This window comes from Ornithorhynchus anatinus, chromosome 9 (assembly GCF_004115215.2).
Source record: "Ornithorhynchus anatinus isolate Pmale09 chromosome 9, mOrnAna1.pri.v4, whole genome shotgun sequence".
Lineage (NCBI taxonomy): Eukaryota > Metazoa > Chordata > Mammalia > Monotremata > Ornithorhynchidae > Ornithorhynchus > Ornithorhynchus anatinus.
In genome coordinates this window covers 2,197,259-2,216,758 of record NC_041736.1, presented here as the reverse complement: position 1 = coordinate 2,216,758, position 19,500 = coordinate 2,197,259, and the positions used below count along the sequence as shown (strand labels likewise).

The following is a 19,500-nucleotide window of genomic DNA, read 5'->3' as shown; positions in this document are numbered from 1 at the left end:
CTGATCCTGCCTTCAGTTCTCTCAACTACAGGAGTTTGAGAGTTCAGGGAGGCTGAGGGTCCCTGGAATGAGATGAACCTGCAGCTGTTCTAAGCAAATAATGATGACAGTAATAATAACTATAGCATTCATTAAGTGCTTGCTCTGGCCCTCTACTAAACGCTGAGGTGGATAAAAGCAAATCGGGTTGGGCACAGTCCCTGTCCTACATGGGACCCCCCAGTCAGAATCCCCACTTGTACAGATGAGGCAACTGAGGCGCAGAGAAGAGAAGTGATACGCCCAAGGTCACACAGCAGACGAGTGGAGAACCTGGGGATTAGAATCCCCAGGCCTCGGCTTTTACCACATAGCGCTATTTGCCGCTCCCCGACGCGGGGGAAGGGGAATAAGGGTAGTTGGGTGCATCAGAGCCTTCATGCGGGAGGACTTTAACTGAAGACCAATAACAAATATCAAAGCCTTACTGAAGGCCCATCTCCTCCAAGAGGCCTTCCCTGACTAAGCCCTCATGTCCTTCTCTCCCACTCCCTTCCGCGGCACTCTGAGTTGCTCCCTTTATTCATCCCCCTCCCCGGCCCCACAATACTTAAGTCCATATCCGTGATTCATTTAGTTCTATTCATGTTTTTCTTCCCCTCTGGACTATAAGCTCATTGTGGGCAGGGAATGTGTTCTGTTGTACTCTCCCAAGAGTTTAGTCCAGTGGTCTGCATACGGTAAGCACCCAATAAATACGACTGTTGATTGGTTGACTGATAGGACCTAAGTGAGGCCTAAAGGCAGAGCCTGCGTGACCCGTCACAGTCAGCCTCCCTTCGGTATCACCTCCGCACTCGGATCTGTGACATTTGGGCATTTGATATTCGCCCCACCTTGTTGTCCCTGCAATGCCTCGTCTCCCTCCCAGGTGGACTGTGAGCCCTTTGTAGGACGGGGACTGTGTCCCACCTGATCGACCGGTATCTAACCCAGTACTTAGAACAATGCTTGACGCGTAGTAAGTGCTTAACAGATACCAGTGAATAAATAACTGGATAAATAAATAATTTAATATGATACAGTTGATGGACTGAATCCCAAGAGGCACCGGAGTGGAAGATATGGAACAACATGGCCCGAGAAGCAGAGTGGCTTAGTGGAAAGGGCACGGGCTTGGGAGTCAGAGGACGTGGTTTCTAATCGCGGCTCCTCCACTTCTCGGTATTGTGACTGTGAGCAAGTCACAACTTCTCTGTGCCTCAGTTACCTCATCGGTAAAATGGGGATTAAGATTCTGAGCCCCACGTGGGACAACCTGATTACCTTTTATCTACCCCAGCGCTTAGAACAGTGCTTGCCACAAAGTAAGAGCTTAACAAATACCATTATAATTATTATTGTCTAGGGGAAAGAGCACGGGCCTAGGAGTCAGAGAACCTGGATTGTAACCCCAGCTCAGCCTCTTGTCAGCTGTGTGATCCTGGGCAAGTCACCTCAGTTGTCTGTGTCTCAGTTATCTCGTCTGTAAACTGGGGACTAAAACTTCTGTGAATCCTATGTGAGAAAGGATCTGGGTCCAACCTGATTAGCTTGTATCTATCCCAGCGCTTAGTACAGTGTCAGGCACATAGTAAGCGATTAACGAGTACCATACGAAAAAAACTCTGATAAATAGCACACACTCCAACAGGAGTTGGTGAAATATGTTGTTTGAGAAAGTAATTGCTTTGAGTGCTCAGTCCTTAGAGGCATTACTGTCTAAATCTATTTAAAGGAAACGTTTTGCCTATAATTTTTCATCAGTTATTAGATTGTTCCAAGAGACTGAGGGGCGGCTGGAGTAGCATTTAAGAGCTGTGTTCTCACATTCTCCTCTTCTAGACTGGGAAATTGTTTTGGCAGGGAACGTCCCTGTTAATTGTTATAGTCTACTCTTCCAAGTGCTCGGTACAATGCTTTGCACAAAGTAAGCGCTCAATAAGCACAATTGAATGAAAGGAAGAAAGGAAGAGAAAGAAAGAGAAAGAACGAAAGAACGAACGAAAGAACGAACGAACGAACGAACGAACGAAAGAAAGAAAGAAAGAAAGAAAGAAAGAAAGAAAGAAAGAAAGAAAGAGAAAAAATGAGTGTTCAGTTCAGGAAAGGATGGAAAGCAAAGAGTGCTGGAAGAGACTGAGAAACTTTCTTTAAGCAACATGGTTTAGTGGAAAGAGCCCAGACTTGGGAGTCACAGGTTGTGGGTTCTAATCCCGGTCCTGCCATTTATCAGTTCTGTGACTTTGGGCAAGTCACTTAACTTCTCTGCACCTCAGTTACCTCATCTGTAAAATGGGGATTAAGACTGTGAGCCCCACGTGGGACAACCTGATTACCTTGTATCTATCCCAGCGCTTAGAACACTGTTTGGCACATAGTAAGTGCTTAACAAATACCATCATTATCATTATCATTATTACGTCACTTGAGCAGATCTTGAGCAGACAGACCTCAAAGGCCCTGATTAGTCTAGGCGATCAATCCATCACTGGCATTTATTGACCACTTACTGTGTGCACAGCACTGTACTGAGCACTTGGGAGAGTAGACTATGGTATGCAGGTTTACTCCCCACATTGAGCTTACAGTATAGAAGGGGTGAAAGACATTGAAAAAAAATTAAAAAATGATTTAAACCAGAGCAACCTCTGCTATTTCTTCCGGTTTTTGCTAAATTCACATAATAATAATAATAATAATAATAATCCTGATATTTGTTAAGTGCTTACTATGTGCCGGGCACTGTACTGAGCGCTTGGGTGGATACAAACAAATCCGGATGGATTTGTCCCATGTGGGGCTCACAGTCTCGATCCCCATTTTACAGATTAGGTAACTCAAGCACAGAGAAGTGACTTGCCCAAGGTCACCCAGCAGACAAGTGGCGGAGGTAGGATTAGAACCCATGACCTTCTGATTCCCAGGTCCGTGCTCTATCCATTCTGCCATGCTGCTTCTCCACCTGGTAGGAGCCCAGTGCCACGGTGAGCCGGTTCTTACTTGAGGGTAGGTCCTTCATCTGGGGAATGTGGAAACACGCTTGCAGGTGCCTGAGTTCGTCTTCTTGATCCAAATACAGTGCGAGCTTCTCGTCGGTGGGCAGGCAACCAAGCCGGGCGGAGAGTCTTTCCAAAATGGCTGCGGGCGTGACGGAGGGAGATGTGGTCATTTTGGCTCAGTGGTTGCCTGGAGACGAGAAAGCAACAGTGTTTTGGTTTTTTAATGGTATTGGTTAAGCGCTTACTATATGCCGGGCACTGTTCTTAGTGCTGGGTAGATACAAGCTATTCAGGTTCGGACACAGTCCCTGTTCCACGATGGGGTTCCCAGTCTTCATCCCCATTTTGCAGATGAGGTAACTAGAGCACAGAGAAGTGAAATGACTTTCCCCAGGTCACACAGCAGACAAATGTTGGGGCCAGGATTAGCACCCAGATCCTTCTGACTCTCAGGGGCAGGCTCTATCCACAAGGCCGTGCTGCTTCTGCCCACAGTCAGGCTATGGATTTACAGAGGAGAGAAAACAGAAATGCAGCAAATATTTTCTACAATTGTTTGTTCTGGGGTTGAAAGGAGGAGCCTGTGGCATGGTGTAATGGAAAGAGCTCAGTCCTGGAAGTCAGGGGACCTGGGTTCCAATCCGGGTCTGTCACCTGCCTGCTGTGTGACCCTGACAAAGTCACTTCTTTGGGCCTCCGTTGTCCCATCTGCAAAATGCAAATAAAATACTTGTTCGCCCTCCTTCTCAGACTGAGAGCCCTAGGAGGGGCTCATACTGTGTTTAATCTGTTTAGAGAAGCAGCGCGGCCCAGTGAGAAGATCACGGGCTCGGGAATCAGAGGTCATGGGTTCTAATCCCGGCTCCGCCACTTGTCAGCTGGGTGACTTTGGGCGAGTCACTTCACTTCTCTGTGCCTCAGTCACCTCACCTGTAAAAGCGGGATTAAGACGGTGAGCCCCACGAACGTCAACCCGATCACCTTGTGTCCCCCAGCGCTTTGAACAGTGCTCTGCACGTACTAAGCGCTTAACGGACGCCATCATCATTATGATTATTATATTGTAATTACCCCAGAACTGAGCAAAGTGCTTGTCACATAGAAATTGCTTAATATAACGATCATTATTAGCAATAATTAACAAAACATCACTATGCCTACAATAGGTGCCCGGGGAAGCGCTCTGCCCACACTAGCGACTGGATAATCAATCAAATGTATTTACTGTTGTCCCCGATGATAAGGATGATGATGGTGTGATTATTAACCGAAAACTTTAGTCTGGCATTAATGACAAAGCCCTTTCGGGGCTGGGGTAATGAGTCCAAAAGCCCTAAGGTCAGTGCTTACTGCCTGAAAAGAGATAAGCAGCAGTAGGAGGGAGGCAGAGGGGTAAAGTGATAAGGGAGAGAGCCAACTGCAACAGAGGAGAGAGCACTACAAGACTCCATCAGATTAGGGGGAACTGGGTGGGGCGGGGGTGATCAAAGAATGAACTCTGAAGTGGTGAGGGCTTGGCCACAAAGTAAAGGAGAAGAGGTTTCAGGAGAGAAGCTCTCTGGAGAGGTCCGTTTACTGGGGAGCCTCTGGAAGGGAATCAGTAAATCAGTGGTATTTATTTAGCACTTACTGTGTGCGGGGCACTGTAATAATATCGATAGTGATGGTATCTGTTAAGCGATCACAATATGCCAGGCACTGTGCAAAGCGCTTGGGAAAGTACAATATGACAGAGCTCCCTGTCCACAACAAGCTTACAGCCTAGAGTGGGAAGAAGGATGGGTTTGCCTTATGAAAGGGGGTGGGTGCTCCGGCCAGAAGCCGAACGGGCATCCTGAACGGTACCGAAGGGGCAGACGGTGTGGCGGAAAGACTACGAGTCAGGAGACGTGGGTTCGAAAGCCGACTTCACCACCGGCCCGCTGTGGGACCTTGGACGAGTCATCTAGCCTCACTGGGCTTCGGGTCCTCATCTGCGAAATGGGGGTGAGGGCCCCGCTCACCCTCTTGGACTGTGAGTCTCGGGCGGGACTGCGTCTGTGTCCGATCTGATTATTTTGTTTCGATCCCTGCTTTTGGGACACGAGAATTAATTCATATTATCACTAGAAGGGACCTGAGGAGCGAGTAGATGGGAACGGAGAACATTTGATTGAGAAAGGGGAAACCATGAATTAATCAAATCAATAGAGAACCTACTTAAGAATACAAACGGGCCGTATGGAGACGATATAGCTGGTGAGAGAAGAATCACGGCCTAGTGGAAAGAGCCTGGGTCTGGGAGTCAGAGGATCTGGGTTCTGATTCTGAAATTTGTCTGCTGAGGGATCTTGAGCAAGGCATTTCACTTTTCTGTACCTCGATGACCTCATCTGTAAAACAGGGATGAAATCCTCCTCCCTCCACCTTAGACTGTGATCTTCTTGTGAGACGGGGACTGTGTCCAACCTGATAAACTGATATCTACCCCAGCTCTAAGGACAGTGCTCGACACATAATAAGTGCTTAACAAATACCATTTTTTTAAAAAAGGAAAAATCACAAAGGATGACTATTCTTATTGGAACCTGAAAGTAACACTAAGTACTCACTGTGGGTCAAGCATTAAGGTAGTTACAAGATAATCCAGTCGGACACAATTCGTCTCTTAGAACGGGCATATAGTCTAAGAGGGAGGGAGAGCAGATATTTTCTCCTCATTTTACAGGTAGAGAAACACAGGGTGGGATTTTGAATGATTTCTCCGAGATCATACAGCAGGGAACAGGTGGGGCTAGAACGCGGGAGTCCCAACTCCCAGCCCCATCCTCTCTACCCTCCGCCTGTCCTGTAATGAAGTATAGTTTCCATTTACCCTTGCGTGCCTCGAAAAGGTCACAAAGGTTTATCTCTGAGACACAGTAAAGATTTCACTGGGGCTAATTCTAGGTTCCATCCTGTATCCTTCTCAGTGCGATCCCCTAGATTTTTCGATGGTTCCAGGAAAGGTCCAGAGCCATTCAGTCACCAAGAAGCCATCCTGCCCGACAGCAGAAGGCGACAGCGTTGACTGACCACTGGCGTTCCAGGAGATTTCCTGTGAGAATCCTTTTGTTCCTTGGGGAGGTTATGTAGTAGTAAATAGTAATTTATTAAGCGCTTCCCATGTGTAGAGTCCGTACTAAGAATAGGGAGAGAATTCCTGCCCCACGTGGGGCAGGGACTGTGTCCAACCCAATTGACATAATAATAATGATATTTGTTAAGCGCTTACTATGTGCCAAGCACTGTTCTAAGCCCTGGGGGAGATACAAGGTAAACAGGTTGTCCCACGTGGGCCTCACAGACTTAATCTCCAGTTTACAGATGAAGTAACTGAAGCACACAGAAATTAAGTGACTTGCCCGGGGCCACACAGCAGACATGTGGGGGAGCCAGGATTAGAACCCACGTTCTCTGACTCCCAAGTCCATGCCCTCGTCACTTGGCCATGGACATGTGCTTTCCTAACGTGACATGAAAAGGCACAGCTGCAGAACCTGCCGGGAAGGGCAGAGGACACCGGAGTTAATGTTTACCAAAGTTCTTGGAAATGCGTACATAAACACACACCCATCAAACGCACAAATAGGGCCCTCACACACATCCCCTAACAGGGCAAAAGTCGAGGGTCAGGGAAGGACCCTGCTGAAAATCTAGCTGAGCCATGGGGCGCTGAGGGAGTAAAGCGGATGCTGAGAAATAAATAATTTTTTCCGTCCCAAGGATTTGCCCCGCCCAGGAGTTTCGACTTCCAACAGGCCGGAGAAACATCATACGCTGCCTAAAGCGTCGTGCGGAAGCAACGGTGGATGGGGTCAGGAGAAGCTGGGGGTAATGCCGCTTAGGGACCATGCTGCTTTAGAATGTGACGGCTGTCACCGCAGAAAACGAAAGAGGAACCAAATTTCCCGGCTTGATTCACATTCCTTCAGCTGGTTGAGGTGAGCGAACCCACTCATTCACTCACTCTCACTTCTCTATAACTACCCCGGCGCTTAATGGAAAGAGCCGAGGCCCGGGAGTCAGAGGACCTGGGTTCTAACCCCAGCTTCGGCACATGTCGGGCTGGGTGGCCCAGGGTAAGTCGCTTCACTTCTCTGTGCCTCATTTCTGTCATCCATAAAATGGGGATTAAGACTGGGAGCCCTAAGATAGGGACGGAGTCCAACCCGATTAGCCTGTACCTACCCCAGCGCTTAGTACAGCGGCTGGAACACTGTAAGTGCGGAACAGTTACCATTTAAAAACACAACTGTGGAGTGGAAGAGCGTGAGACACAGGTTGGAGTCAATGGCAGTGAAGATAAAGCCAGTGACATGAAGCTTGAGGTAAAGGACACCGGTTCTGCTGCTTCCAGTTAATCTGCAACCGTCTCCCAGATAAAATAATGCATGCGCAATGACGGGCTAAGCGACTGTTGATTTTCTCTAGATTCCTTCTCTCGGTCACAACTCTTTCTTCCTCTCCATCTCCCTTACTCTTTTCTTCTTTCTATGTCTCCCTCTCCTTCGCTCTTTCCTATTTAACCCGGCCCAGACAGTCAGGATTTCCTCAGAAAACTGAGAGCTTCCCCCCCACTCTCATTAGAGAAGCAGTTTTGCCTAGTAGAAAAAGCCCAGGTCTGGGAGTCAGAGGACCTGGGTTCTAAACTTGACTCTGCCATTTCATCATCATCAATGGTATTTTTTGATCACTGGCTATGTGCAAAGCACTCTACCGAGCTCATGAGAGAGTACAATACAATAGAGTTGGCAGGCACATTCCCTCCCCACAATCAGCCACTTTTCTGCTGTGTGACCCTGGGCAAGTCACAACTTCCCCGTGTGCCTGAGATGCCGCATCAATCCGTCGATCGATCCGATTTAATAAGTGTGGGAGAATACAATATAAAGGGAGTTGTTAGACATGTTCCCTCACCTGCAGAGTAGGGATTCAATACCCATTCTCCAACCTGATTAGACCGTGAGCCCCAAATGGGACGGGAACTGCGTCCCACCTGATGAACCTGTATCTCCCCCAGCACTTAGGACGGTGCTTGACACCTAGTAAGCGCTTCACAGATTTCATTAAAACAAAAAAAAAACAGTCTCTACTGCCATACCAAATAAAGAAGACCGGCTGGACTTGAGGAGCAAGTTATTCAAACCACACGCATGGAGATAAGGAAACCGTCAAGACGTGTGATGCCCGGCCCAAGCCCGGTGCCCAGACGGGGCGTGATCTGGTGGCCTGCCAGGAAGGCCTTTGTGGGGGATTCCCCCTTTATGGGGTTCAGTTCTCACCTGGACGGGCAGCTCCTCGTGCTGTGCCTCTGACAGCTCCCAACAGCTCCAGAGGAACTGAACTCTCCCGCTGGGGCAGCAGATAGATCAGCAGCCAGGAACTTGGTCATGTTCCACTTGTAAGGGAAGAAGGAGGTCGCTCTGACTCTGGCTCCGCCCCCACGATTTATGTGCCTCCCCACCACACCCCTTCTGCTTCTGGGCCAGGAAACTCCACCGGCTGCTTCCCCTCTGTCCCTGCCAGAGTTCAGGCTTTGCCCTCTTGGCTCATTTCCTTATTATTATTAAAAAGCCCGGGCCCTGGGAGTCAGAGGACCTGAGTTCTAATCTCAGCTCCGCCACATTCCTGCTGGGCGACCCTGGGCGAATCCCTTCACTTCTCTGGGCCTCAGTTCCCTCATCCGCAAAATGGGGATTCGATACTTGTCCTCCCTCCTACTTAGACAGTGAGTCCCATACAAGACCTGATTATTTTATAATAATAATAATTATGGTATTTGCGAAGCGCTTACTCTGTGCTTACTCTCTACCACAGTGCTCAGTACAGTGCTTGGCACAAGGTAAGTGCTTAACAAATACCACAATCATTACCATTTAAAATAATAATTACGATATTATTATCCTTGGCTCAAGTGCTTGGGCCGGGCTCTCTGGGAGGCGAACTCTTCTCTCTTTTCTACCGAGAGGGTCTTCGTTACCATCATATGCTGGTACCGAGAGAGAACGGAGAAGCCGCAACAACCGATTTATTGAGTACTTACCGTGGGCAGAGCACTCCGTAGGGCCGACTGGGAAGTCCCAGACCTCTCCTGGGCGGAGGAAATCCTCCAGGGGCCCTGGCATTGATCCACAGTCCTAAGCTCCATCCAGTCTCCCCGCCAATCCTATGATTCGCTCCTTTCGGTGGGGGGGGGGTCCACATCAGAACAGAGAAGCATCATGATCTAGTGTGTAGAACCCAGGCCTGGGAAGCAGAAGGATCTGGGTTCCAATCCCAGCTCTGTCACTCGTCTGCTGTGTGTGACCTTGGACAAGTCACTTCGCTTCTCTGTGCCTCAGTTACCTCGTCAGTAAAGCGGGGATTAAGACCGTGAGCCCCAGGTGGGACAGAAATTAAGTCCAACCTGATGAGTTTGTCTCTATCCAGGCATAGTGCCTGGCACATAATAAGTGCTTAATACCATTAAAATAAAAAGGCAGGGGTGAGCCAGCTCTCCTAGCCCCATTTAGAACCTCAAGGTCAGGGACACCCAAACAATGTCCCAGGGCGGATTAAGAAGGGGCCAAACCAATGTTCTCAGGGGTTTCGTCTGGGGCTGGGGGTACTATTTTCTGGGGGGGGGGGTGGATCTACTTTCTCCGAGGGAGAGGATGTAGGAGAGGGAGAGGAAGGGAGGGTGAAGAGAAGGTGGAAAAGAAGAGAGAGGGGTGGGAAGAGTCAAGAGGGCAGTGTGAGGGAAGGGCTGGGGGAAGGTGATACTGAGAGGGAGGGTGCGGGCCACTTGTCCCTTGGGGGAAGGGAGTCACATTATTAAAAGAGGGGAGAAAGGGCATCTCCCCATTTTACAAATGAGGAGACAGAGGGCCTGGAGAGATAGAGGTCACATGACTTGCCAAGGACACGAAGCAGGCCAGTGATCAGATTCATTCTATCAATCGTATTCACTGAGTGTTTACTGTTTATTGTGTGCAGAGCACTGTACTGAGTGGTTGGGAGAGTACAAGATCGCAGTAAACAGACACATTCCCTGCTGCACCAAGCTCCCAGTTTAGAGTCAGAGCCTGGGTCCCTTGACCCCAAGGCCTGGGACATTCCCTCCGGCTATGCTCGCTCTGGGCAGGGAGCCTGTTTGTTGATTCTGCTGTACTGTACTCTCCCGAGCCCTTAGAACAGTGCTCTGCACATAGTAAGCGCTCAATAAATATCATTGATTGATAACCACGCTGCCAGGTTTCAGTGACTTCCTGATGTGGCCATCCCAGCTTCCTTCGCCATTGTTGCTGTGGAGAGTCAACAAGGAGAGGAGTTGAGACCCCAGAATCCCAGGGGGGAAGCCCAGATTCCCCTGATCTCTCGTAGCCGAGCTAACGGGCTCCAGTGAATTGGGGAGGTGAACTGGGGAGGCTAAAGTTTCCCTAAGAAAGTGGGTTGACCTCTCCAGCTAGACGTTCAGCAGAACTTCCAGGTTCCCTGAGAGATCACAGGACCAAAACTGCTCAGCCTTCAGCCCGTATCCTCCCAGAACCCAGTACTCTTTTTTTTTTCCTTCATGGCATTTGTTAAGCGGTTACTATGTTCGAAGTGTTGGTGTAGGTACAAGGTTGAACCCGGTCCATATCTCACATCGGGCTCACGGTCTTACCCATTTTAAAGGTGAGGTAACTGAGACCCAGAGAATAATAATGATGATAATTATGGTATGTGTTAAGTGCTTCCTATGTGCCAGGAACTGTACTAAGCGCTGGGGTGGATCCAAGCCGATCGGGTGGGACACAGTCTCTGTCATTCATTCATTCAATAGTATTTATTGAGCGCTTACTATGTGCAGAGCACTGTACTAAGCGCTTGGGATGAACAAGTCGGCAACAGATAGAGACGGTCCCTGCCGTCTGACGGGCTTACGGTCTAATCGATGTAAGCCGCGTGGGGCTCACAGTCTCAATCCCCATTTTATAGATGAGGTAACTGAGGCCCAGAAAAGTGACTTACCCAAGGACACATTGTGGGAGCACTGATTAGAATCCAGATCTTTCTGACTCCCAGGTCTGTGCTCTATCCACTAGGTGACAGAACACTGCTTCTCTTGCAGCTCAGATCAGGAAACAAAGCCAACCCCTGCCTCCCAGGGGACCAGTTGGAAGAAATTCCAGGAATGGGGCCTGGGTCTGAAAGCTCCAGCGCCTGTATTTATCTGATTACTGATTTGCTAAACGGAGAGCTATCTGATGGGGGCTAGGATTACATCTATTCTCCCAATCTTACTCGACAATTCCGATCCTCTGTCCTAGGCTCGGTAGATTGTGAGAAGTTCCTTGGGGGGAGACTCTGTGCATTTTGCTTCTTCTGGTTGTTGTTCCTCACTCACTTAGTCCAGAACCCTGCAGCAAAAGGGAGGATTCCAATGCAGTGCTAAGCACTCCCTCAGCAGTCAGCCGTGCCCACATAAAATAAGAATGGACACTGAAGCCATCCTGCAAAGCAGGGTGATCTAATGGATAGAGCAAGGTCCTGGAAGTCAGAAGGACCTGAGTTCTAATCCCTGCTCTTCCACTTGTCTGGTGTGTGACCTTGGACAACTCAGTTGGCTTCTCTGTGCCTCAGTTCTCTACTCTAGAGAAGCAGCGTGGCTCAGTGGAAAGAGCACGGGCTTTGGAGTCAGAGGTCATGGGTTCGAATCCCACTCTGCCACTTGTCAACTGTGTGACTTTGGGCGAGTCACTTAACTTCTCGGTGCCTCAGTTACCTCATCTGTAAAATGGGGATTAAGACTGTGAGCCCCACGTGGGACAACCTGATTCCCCTGTGTCTACCCCAGCGCTTAGAACAGTGCTCGGCACATAGTAAGCGCTTAACAAATACCAACATCAAATCAAATCAAATACTCTACAAAATAGGGATTAATCGTGACCCCCATGCGGGACAGGAACTGTGACCAACCTGATTGGCTTTTATCTACCCCGGTGCTTAGTACAATGTTGTTGCCCACCTCCCTCACACCCCAGTGTAGTTCTTCCAGGAATCCTGAAGAGATATAAAAGGAAAGGAGAATGGATGCGGCTGGCAGACTTACTCTAACTGGTAGGGCCTTTAAACTCCAGCCTGTAAACTCGTTAAGGGCCAGGAACGTGTCTGTTTACTGTTATAATGTACACTCCCGAGCGCTTAGTACAGGGTTCTGCATACAGTAAGAGCTCAATCAGTGTGATTGAGTGAAAGAATCCTAAAATGCAGTTGAAGAAGCCCTCTGTCATGTAGGGCGGTGGGCAGAGGGCGCAGATGGACGGGGAAGACAACCGGAAGGAAAAGGAAAACTACACAGTACATAAATTGGAAGCCCATAATCGGTGCCATCCAGCCTAGGACTCTGTCTCCCTTTCAGAGGGGGCCCCGGGACCCCACAAGGCTAATCCCGGCTCCACCACCTGTCTGCTGTGTGACCTTGGGTGAGTCGCTTCACTTCTTTGTGTCGCAGTCGCCTCACCTGTAAAATGGGGATTAAAAGTGTGAGCCTCATGTGGGACAGGGACAGTGTCCAACCTGATATGCTTGCATCCACCCCGACGCTTAGTACAGTGCCCGGACATAGTAAGCACTTAACGAGTACAGTAGTTTTTATCATTATTATTAAATGTGGGCTGCTCACCCTCCTGAACAACCAATGGACTCCCCAACTTGCCCTAACCAACTCACTAATTAATAAATACTACAATACTACTAGTAGTATTAGTGTTTATCCAAGCTTCTCTTTCAAACCCCTGGGCTTGAAAGCTGTGTCCTTTCCAGACCAAACAGTTGAGGGGCCCAAGAGAAGCAGCATTGCCTAGTGGATAGGGCACAGACCCGGGAGGGCCCGGGAGTCAGATGACCTGGATTCTAATCTCAGCTCTGCCAATTGCCTGCTGTGTGACTTGGGCACATCACTTCACTTCTCTGGCCTCAGTTTCCTCATCTGTCAAGTGGGGATTCGATCCCTGTTCTCCCAGACTGTATATGACCTGATTAACTTGTATCTACTCCAGGGTTTAGTACAGTGTCAGGCACGAAGTAAGCACTTAACAAATACTACTAAAAAAAAAAATCCGCCAACCTCCATCCTTTGCACAGTACCGGTGCTGCTACTAAAATCCCCACGATCCCTCCAGCAGACATTCGGATGCAAAGAGGACTGGCAGGAAAGAACTGTGAATGGAGAAGGTTTGAGCCAACCAGCAGCTCAGGCCTCTCCCCTTTGGCATTTCAGTTGGGAAGGCCTCGTTTTTAATGGTGAGCATGTCATCTCCTCCCGCGCTGAAGTTTTCATTACATTTTCCATTAACACCTTAATAACTCCAGACATTTCTGTTTTAGATCGGGTGCCGTCACCACGGTAGCAGTGGAAGAAACACATTCTGTTTCCTGGAAGCCAAGAAGCAACGTTGTTTTTGTGTTTTTGCTCAGATGATGTTACTGTGGGCTAATTCATTTGCAAACTTCAAGCGTGTTTAAGGATCCATTTTCAGAGGGAAAATAGAGTCATTTTTTAAAGTGGTACACATTGTCTTGACTTTTTTTTGCTTTCAATACGTTCGCACGTAGACGTGATGGATGGGGGATTCTCAGAATATGATGCCGAAGAGGGCTCGGGAAAATGATTGTAAAGCTCTTCATGAATATGCAGCACTCTCCAAATGCGGCACCGTGGCTCGGTCCAGATGGAATAATCAATTGATTAATTTTTCTAGGGCTCTCAGGGTGAGGGTGGGCGCAGGAGCTGTGACAATGCCCCCTGCAAACCCCCACCAATTGGCCAGAAAGTGCTCCCACTCCCCAGATTTTCCATCCATCCCTTTCGCCAAGAAGTCCAGTGCTTTGTGGGAAAACGTTTCTGGAAACCTCCTGACCTAGAGGGGCTTCTGGGAGTAGGGGGGAGGGAGCTACAGGGCTATGGTGACATCTGATCGATCGGTGCTCCCACCCCGGGGGCCCATGGCATAGGTCCGGCTCACCAATGTTCTCAGCTCCAATTTCTAGTCCTCTGCATCCTACCTGTTGTGGGCCAGTTAAGGAGCGTGATGAGCCAGGGAGGGAGGAAAGTGACCAGGAGGGAGGTGAGAAGAGACAGGAGAGTGGAAAGGGAGAAGACTGGGTGGCGGGGGGGAGGAAGGGAAGGTGTAGGGGAAGGAGGGGAGAGAGGGGAGAAAGAAGGAGAGAGCAGGGAGAGCAGGGAAAGTGGACAGAGCGAGAAGAGAGGAGAGCAAGAAGGGGAAAGAGGGGAGAGCAGGAAAAAGGGGAGAAAGGGGAGGTAAGGGAAAAAAAGGGGGGGAGAGGGGGAGAAAGAGGGAGAGGGAAAGAGGAGGGGCCAGCAAGAAGGGAGGAGGAGAGAGAGAGGAGGGGAAGGATGGGAGAGGAGAAAGAGGGGAGAGGAGAGGGAAGGGAGAGGAAAGAGAGGAGGGGGCAGGAGGAAGAGGGAAAGGAAAGGGGGAAGAGGAAGAGGGAGAGGGGACAGAAGGGAGAGGAAACAGACAGGAGAGGAGATAGAAGGGAGAGGAGATAGAAGCGGAGACAGAGTGAAGAGGAGACAACTGCCGTGACCAGGCGTGGTGGCGGGGGTGGGGGCGGAACCCTGGGAAAGAAAGAATGGAAGAGTGGAAAGGAGAAAGTTGAAGAAAAATAAATCAAGATAGAGACCAGAAAAGAGGGAAAGTACAGAGAGGTGGAGCCAAGCAGGCTGATGATGCCCCATCCTCCCACTACGAAATAAAGGGGAAGTACAGTACTTCCCTGCAATCCTCCAGAAAATGAAGCCCTGGCAACCACTAATCAGTATAATTGACTGTAAGCTTACCTCTAGATTGTAAGCTCCTCGTGGGCAGGGAATATGTCTACCAGTTCTGTTGTTTGGACCCTTCCAAGTGCTTAGTACAATGCTCTGCACGCAGTCAGCACTCAGTAAATATCACCGATTGATTAATTAATTGGGAGGAGGGGATAGAAGCTCAGCATCTCCTCAAGAGTGTTATTGAAGCAATTTCAGAATACGACAGAAGTCGTATATCAACAGCTTTACTTTTATGGTATTTGTTAAGCGCTTACTATGTGACAGGCATCATACTAAATGCTGGGATAGATACAAGCTAATCAGGTTTGATGCTGTCCGTGTCCCACATAGGGCTCACAGTCTTCATCTCCACTTTACAGATGAGGAAACTGAGGCCGAGAGAAGTGAAGCGACTTGGCCAAGATCACGCAGCAGACACGTGGCAGAGCAGGGATTAGATCCAAGGTCCGCTGACTCCCAGACCCGAACTCTTTCTGTTAGACCTGTTGCTTCCCAGTTCTGCCTCTAGACCCCCCGGCTCCTCTGTCTCCGTTTCCCACAAACCCTCCTCCTCCGTCTTCCACTTACCTTGGGACAACTGGATGTCACAGAGATGATTTTCCTTGCGCTTCCTGGGTCAGACATGTTGCCTGCCAGTGTGGGACATTTCCCCTGTCCAGAATTTACAGATACTGGTTCAGAAATTCAGAGTTCCCATAGCAACTACGAGCACAAACGCTACCTCACTTCACGGGAGTCCTCTGAGCCTCCAGGGGACGGGGAAACGTCGGTTCACTTGAGCTCCCGGGCCCGCAGGATTCGGGGCTGGGGATGGCAGTCAAACCTCCAGTCTGCAATGGGATCGATGAAATAAACAATCGGGATCCTTCCTGAGGACAAGCCGCCATCTGAACTGGTTCCTGCAGGGCACTGGAGTCAGCCGGTCAGATGATCATATTTATCGAGCTATTACTGTGTGCAGAGCACAGTAGTAAGCGCTTGGGAGTATACAGTATAGCAATATAATAGACACATTCCCCGTCCACAGCAAGCTTACAGTCTAGAGGGGGAGACAGACATTAATATGAATAGAATTACACATACATACGCAAGTGCTGCGGGGCTGGGAAGAGGGATGAATAAAAGGAGCACGTCACGGAGACGCAGAAAGGAGCGGAAGAGGAAAGGAGGACTTATTCAGGGAGGGCCTCATGGAGGAGATTTGCCTTCGATAAGGACATGAGGAGGGAGGGGGTTCTGAGGCGGACGCAGGTTATGGGCAAGAGGTTGGCAGAGAGACCGATGAGACGGAGGCACGGTGAGGAGGTTGGCAGGCGAGAGAACAAAGTGTGCGGGCTGGGCTGTGTAGTAGGACGGTAGCGAGGTGAGGTAGGAGGGGGAGAGGTGATTGAAGTGCTTTAAAGCTGATGGTGAGCGGTTTCTGTTGGATGCAGAGTAGAGCGCACAGGACCCCAGCAGACACCCAATACCGCACACGACCATGCAGCGGGTGCTCAGTACGGCACGCAGGAGACACTCGACATTGCACAGAGGCACAGGAGGTGTCCAGTACAGCAGGCAAGCATGCAGCCGGCTCGTTGGCCTGGGGCTCTCCTGCCCTCTCCCCCGCTGCCGACCCCGCTCAGCCCTGCCGCAAACCGCGCGCCGTCGCGGCGCGCGCACTCCGCACCGGGTCCGAGCATCCCATTAGCTGCCCCGTGGCTAGTCGCCAGCCAGGAGGTGGACCAGTCCGACAGAAAGAAAGGCTGGGCCTTCCTCCCTCTCTCCCCGCACACGCATATACAACCCAGAGATCTGCCAGATGACTGCAGCTGAAGGTTCGGGTGTATTGAAGGAGAGACGCCTGCCAGGGAAGGACAGAGGACGGGGATGGTCAGAAGGCCGAGAGGGAGCTGGCCACGGGGAGCCCATGGGACCGGAAGCCGCCATTCTGGATGTCTCCATCCCGGAACGGACGCTCTGAGATCTGGTCGGCGAGCTGGGGTGAGCGAGGCCGGGAGCCCGGGTCAACCAACCAAACAATCGATGGTAATTATGGACTAGTTGCTATGTGCAGAACACTGTACTGAGCGTTTGAGAGACAATAGAAGGGAGTTGGTAAACACATTCCCGGGCAATAATAATAATTAATAATCAGGGTATTTAAGCGCGTACTATGCGCCAAGCACCGATCTAAGCACTGGGGTGGATTCAAGGTAATCAGGTCGTCCCGCACGGGGCTCCCAGTCTTAAACCCCATTTTACAAATGAGGTAACTGAGGCCCACAGAAGTGAAGTGACTCGCCCAAGGTCACACAGCAGACATGTGGCAGAGACAGGATTAGAACCCAGGTCCTTCTGACTCCCAGAGCCACGCTCTAACCACTGAGCCACGCTGCCTCTCCACAGAGAGCTGGCAGTCTACACGGGGAGACAGAGACAGACGTTAGTTTGAATAAATAAATTGCCGATGAGGACAGGAGTGCTGTGGGGGGGTCGAGGGAGGGAGGCAAATCCGAGCATTAGGGCGTCACAGAAGAGGGTGAGTCATGTTGCTGTCGGGGGCTGGGAGCTAAAAATAAACTATTCTAACCAGGCTGCCTATGTGGTGTAAAACTGGAGAAGTGGCCTCGCTGGCCACCCCAGCCATCAGTTGAGCCCTTCTTTGACCACGGACACAGTGGTCCGAAGTGTCTGCCCCCTGTGCGCTTGGCCATTGAGCTGCACCTCCACCTTTGATTAGAGTTCAACGCTGACCATCAGGAGGATCTCCTTCAAATACACAGACCGACTGTGGCGTAATGGAAAGAGCATGGGCCTGGGAGTCAGAGGTTCTGAATTCTAATCCCGGCTCATCCTCTCCCGGCGCCGAGGGCAGATTCTGCCCCAGTCCTCCTGCGCCCTCCCAAGTGTTGCCGATTCCTCTCGGCATCTTTAACAAACCCTCCTGTCCCTTGCCCGGGCCCCAGCTTGGCCTCCGGGCTCCTCCTGGAATCAATCAACCCATCGTATTTATTGAGTGCTTACTGGGTGCGGGGTCTGTCCGTCTCCCCCGATTAGACCGTAAGTCCGTCAAAGGGCGGGGACCGTCTCTATCTGTTACCGATTTGTACATTCCAAGCGCTTAGTCCAGTGCTCTGCACATAGTAAGCGCTCAATAGATACTATCGAATGAATGAATACTAAGCGTTCGGGAGGGTTCAACAGCCGCTGACCCAGTTCTAGATTAAGGGGATCCGCTGAGCGTCTGAACCTGAAATTCCCCTCGATCAATCAACCAGTGGTATTTACTGAGCACCGATCTAGGCACCTGGGAGAGTACAACGCAATATACTAGCCACCCTCAAGGAGCTCACGGCCTCAGGATCGATCGGGGTTTGAGACATGTTTGCATCACAGCTAAGTGCTTACATGCGGGTAAGTTCGTCCAAGGCTGGGCCAGAGGAGGTAGAGGGCTCTAAAGCCCAACTTGCAAAAAAGTCATTTTAGGAGAATTCCCTCCTTCCCTCCAGCTTGCCAAATACGTTTTTATGGTATTTGTTCAGCCCTTACTATATGCCAGGCACTGTACTAAGCGCTGGGGTAGATACAAGCTAATCAGGTTGGACACAGTGACTCTCCCCCGTGGGGCTCACTGTCTTCATCCCCATTTTACAGATGGAGTAACTGAGACCCCAGGTCACACGGCAGACAAGCGATGGAGCCGGGATCGGAACCCAGGCCCTTCTGACTCCTAGGCCTGCCGTATCCACTAGGCTTTGCTGCTTCTCATTAAAAAAAATAAAAATAATGTTGACAACAACAACGATAATGACAATAATGCTATTTGTGGAGAACTTACTGCGTACCAAGCGCTAAATTAAACACTGGGGTAGCTACAAGATAATCGGATCAGACACAGTCCCCGCCCCACAGGCTGAGGAGGAAGAATATGTATCGAATCTCCATTTTAAAGTTGAAGAAACTGAAGCAAAGAAAAGTCAAGGGACTTCCCTCAGCTCACGCTGCAGGCAAATGAGAGAGCCAAGATCAGAACCCAGTTCCTCTGACTTCCAGAGGATCTGATCTTTCCACCGGGCCACACTGCTCCCCATCCATCACGGCCTTAAGCATCGACTGCTTCTAAGCTTAAATATCTCCCTCTTCGGGACACTGTCCCCAGACGGGAGTAAACTATCATTAAAACAGCCTCTGTGAAAATATGAATCTGAATATTTTGTTCAAGTTGCAGGTTTTGACATATCACCCTGTTCTAAAGAGTCATCAAGAGCATCTCTCGATAACACAAAAACAAACCTATATAAAAATATTAGTCATTGACATGGAAATTGCATATGGATGCGCAGAAAATGCCACTAATATTTTTTCCCAAGGCTCGCGCTCTCTAAAAGCTAGATCTGCTGAAAGCACTGTGGAATTTTTGTGGAGATTCATTAGAGACAGAAAATGAGTTCTACAGGACGATAAAATAAAATACAAACATAATCGCTTCGCCAAAAATATTCAATAGGAAAGCTTTCTTTTAAAATAAAACAATTTACACTTAAGACATATAGGCATAAAGATCATGTAGATAGAAGAGATAATCTGCGGCTTTTTTTTTGCACCCCCAAGAAATTTGCAGCGATTCGGTGTAATTTGTATTACAGTCTATTATCT

At 49.6% G+C, this 19,500-nt stretch overlaps 1 protein-coding gene and 1 long non-coding RNA gene across 2 annotated transcripts in view; one reads left to right on the top strand and one right to left on the bottom strand.

Annotated features, from left to right (window-relative positions):
- Positions 1 to 8,434, bottom strand: part of KYNU (kynureninase) — a 68,194-nt gene extending 59,760 nt beyond the window's left edge. Inside the window, exons 1-2 of the mRNA XM_029072337.2 lie at positions 8,324 to 8,434; positions 3,022 to 3,207 (exon numbers count right to left, since the gene is read on the bottom strand). Of these exons, the coding sequence (XP_028928170.1) occupies positions 3,022 to 3,190 (169 nt within the window). The 5' untranslated portion in view covers positions 3,191 to 3,207; positions 8,324 to 8,434. The remainder of the gene's footprint in view (positions 1 to 3,021; positions 3,208 to 8,323) is intronic.
- On the top strand, positions 6,663 to 13,574 carry LOC114814297. The gene is made up of 2 exons (XR_003762068.2): positions 6,663 to 6,982; positions 13,392 to 13,574. It is a non-coding gene; the product is annotated as an uncharacterized LOC114814297 (long non-coding RNA).
- Positions 13,575 to 19,500: the final 5,926 nt, after the last annotated feature.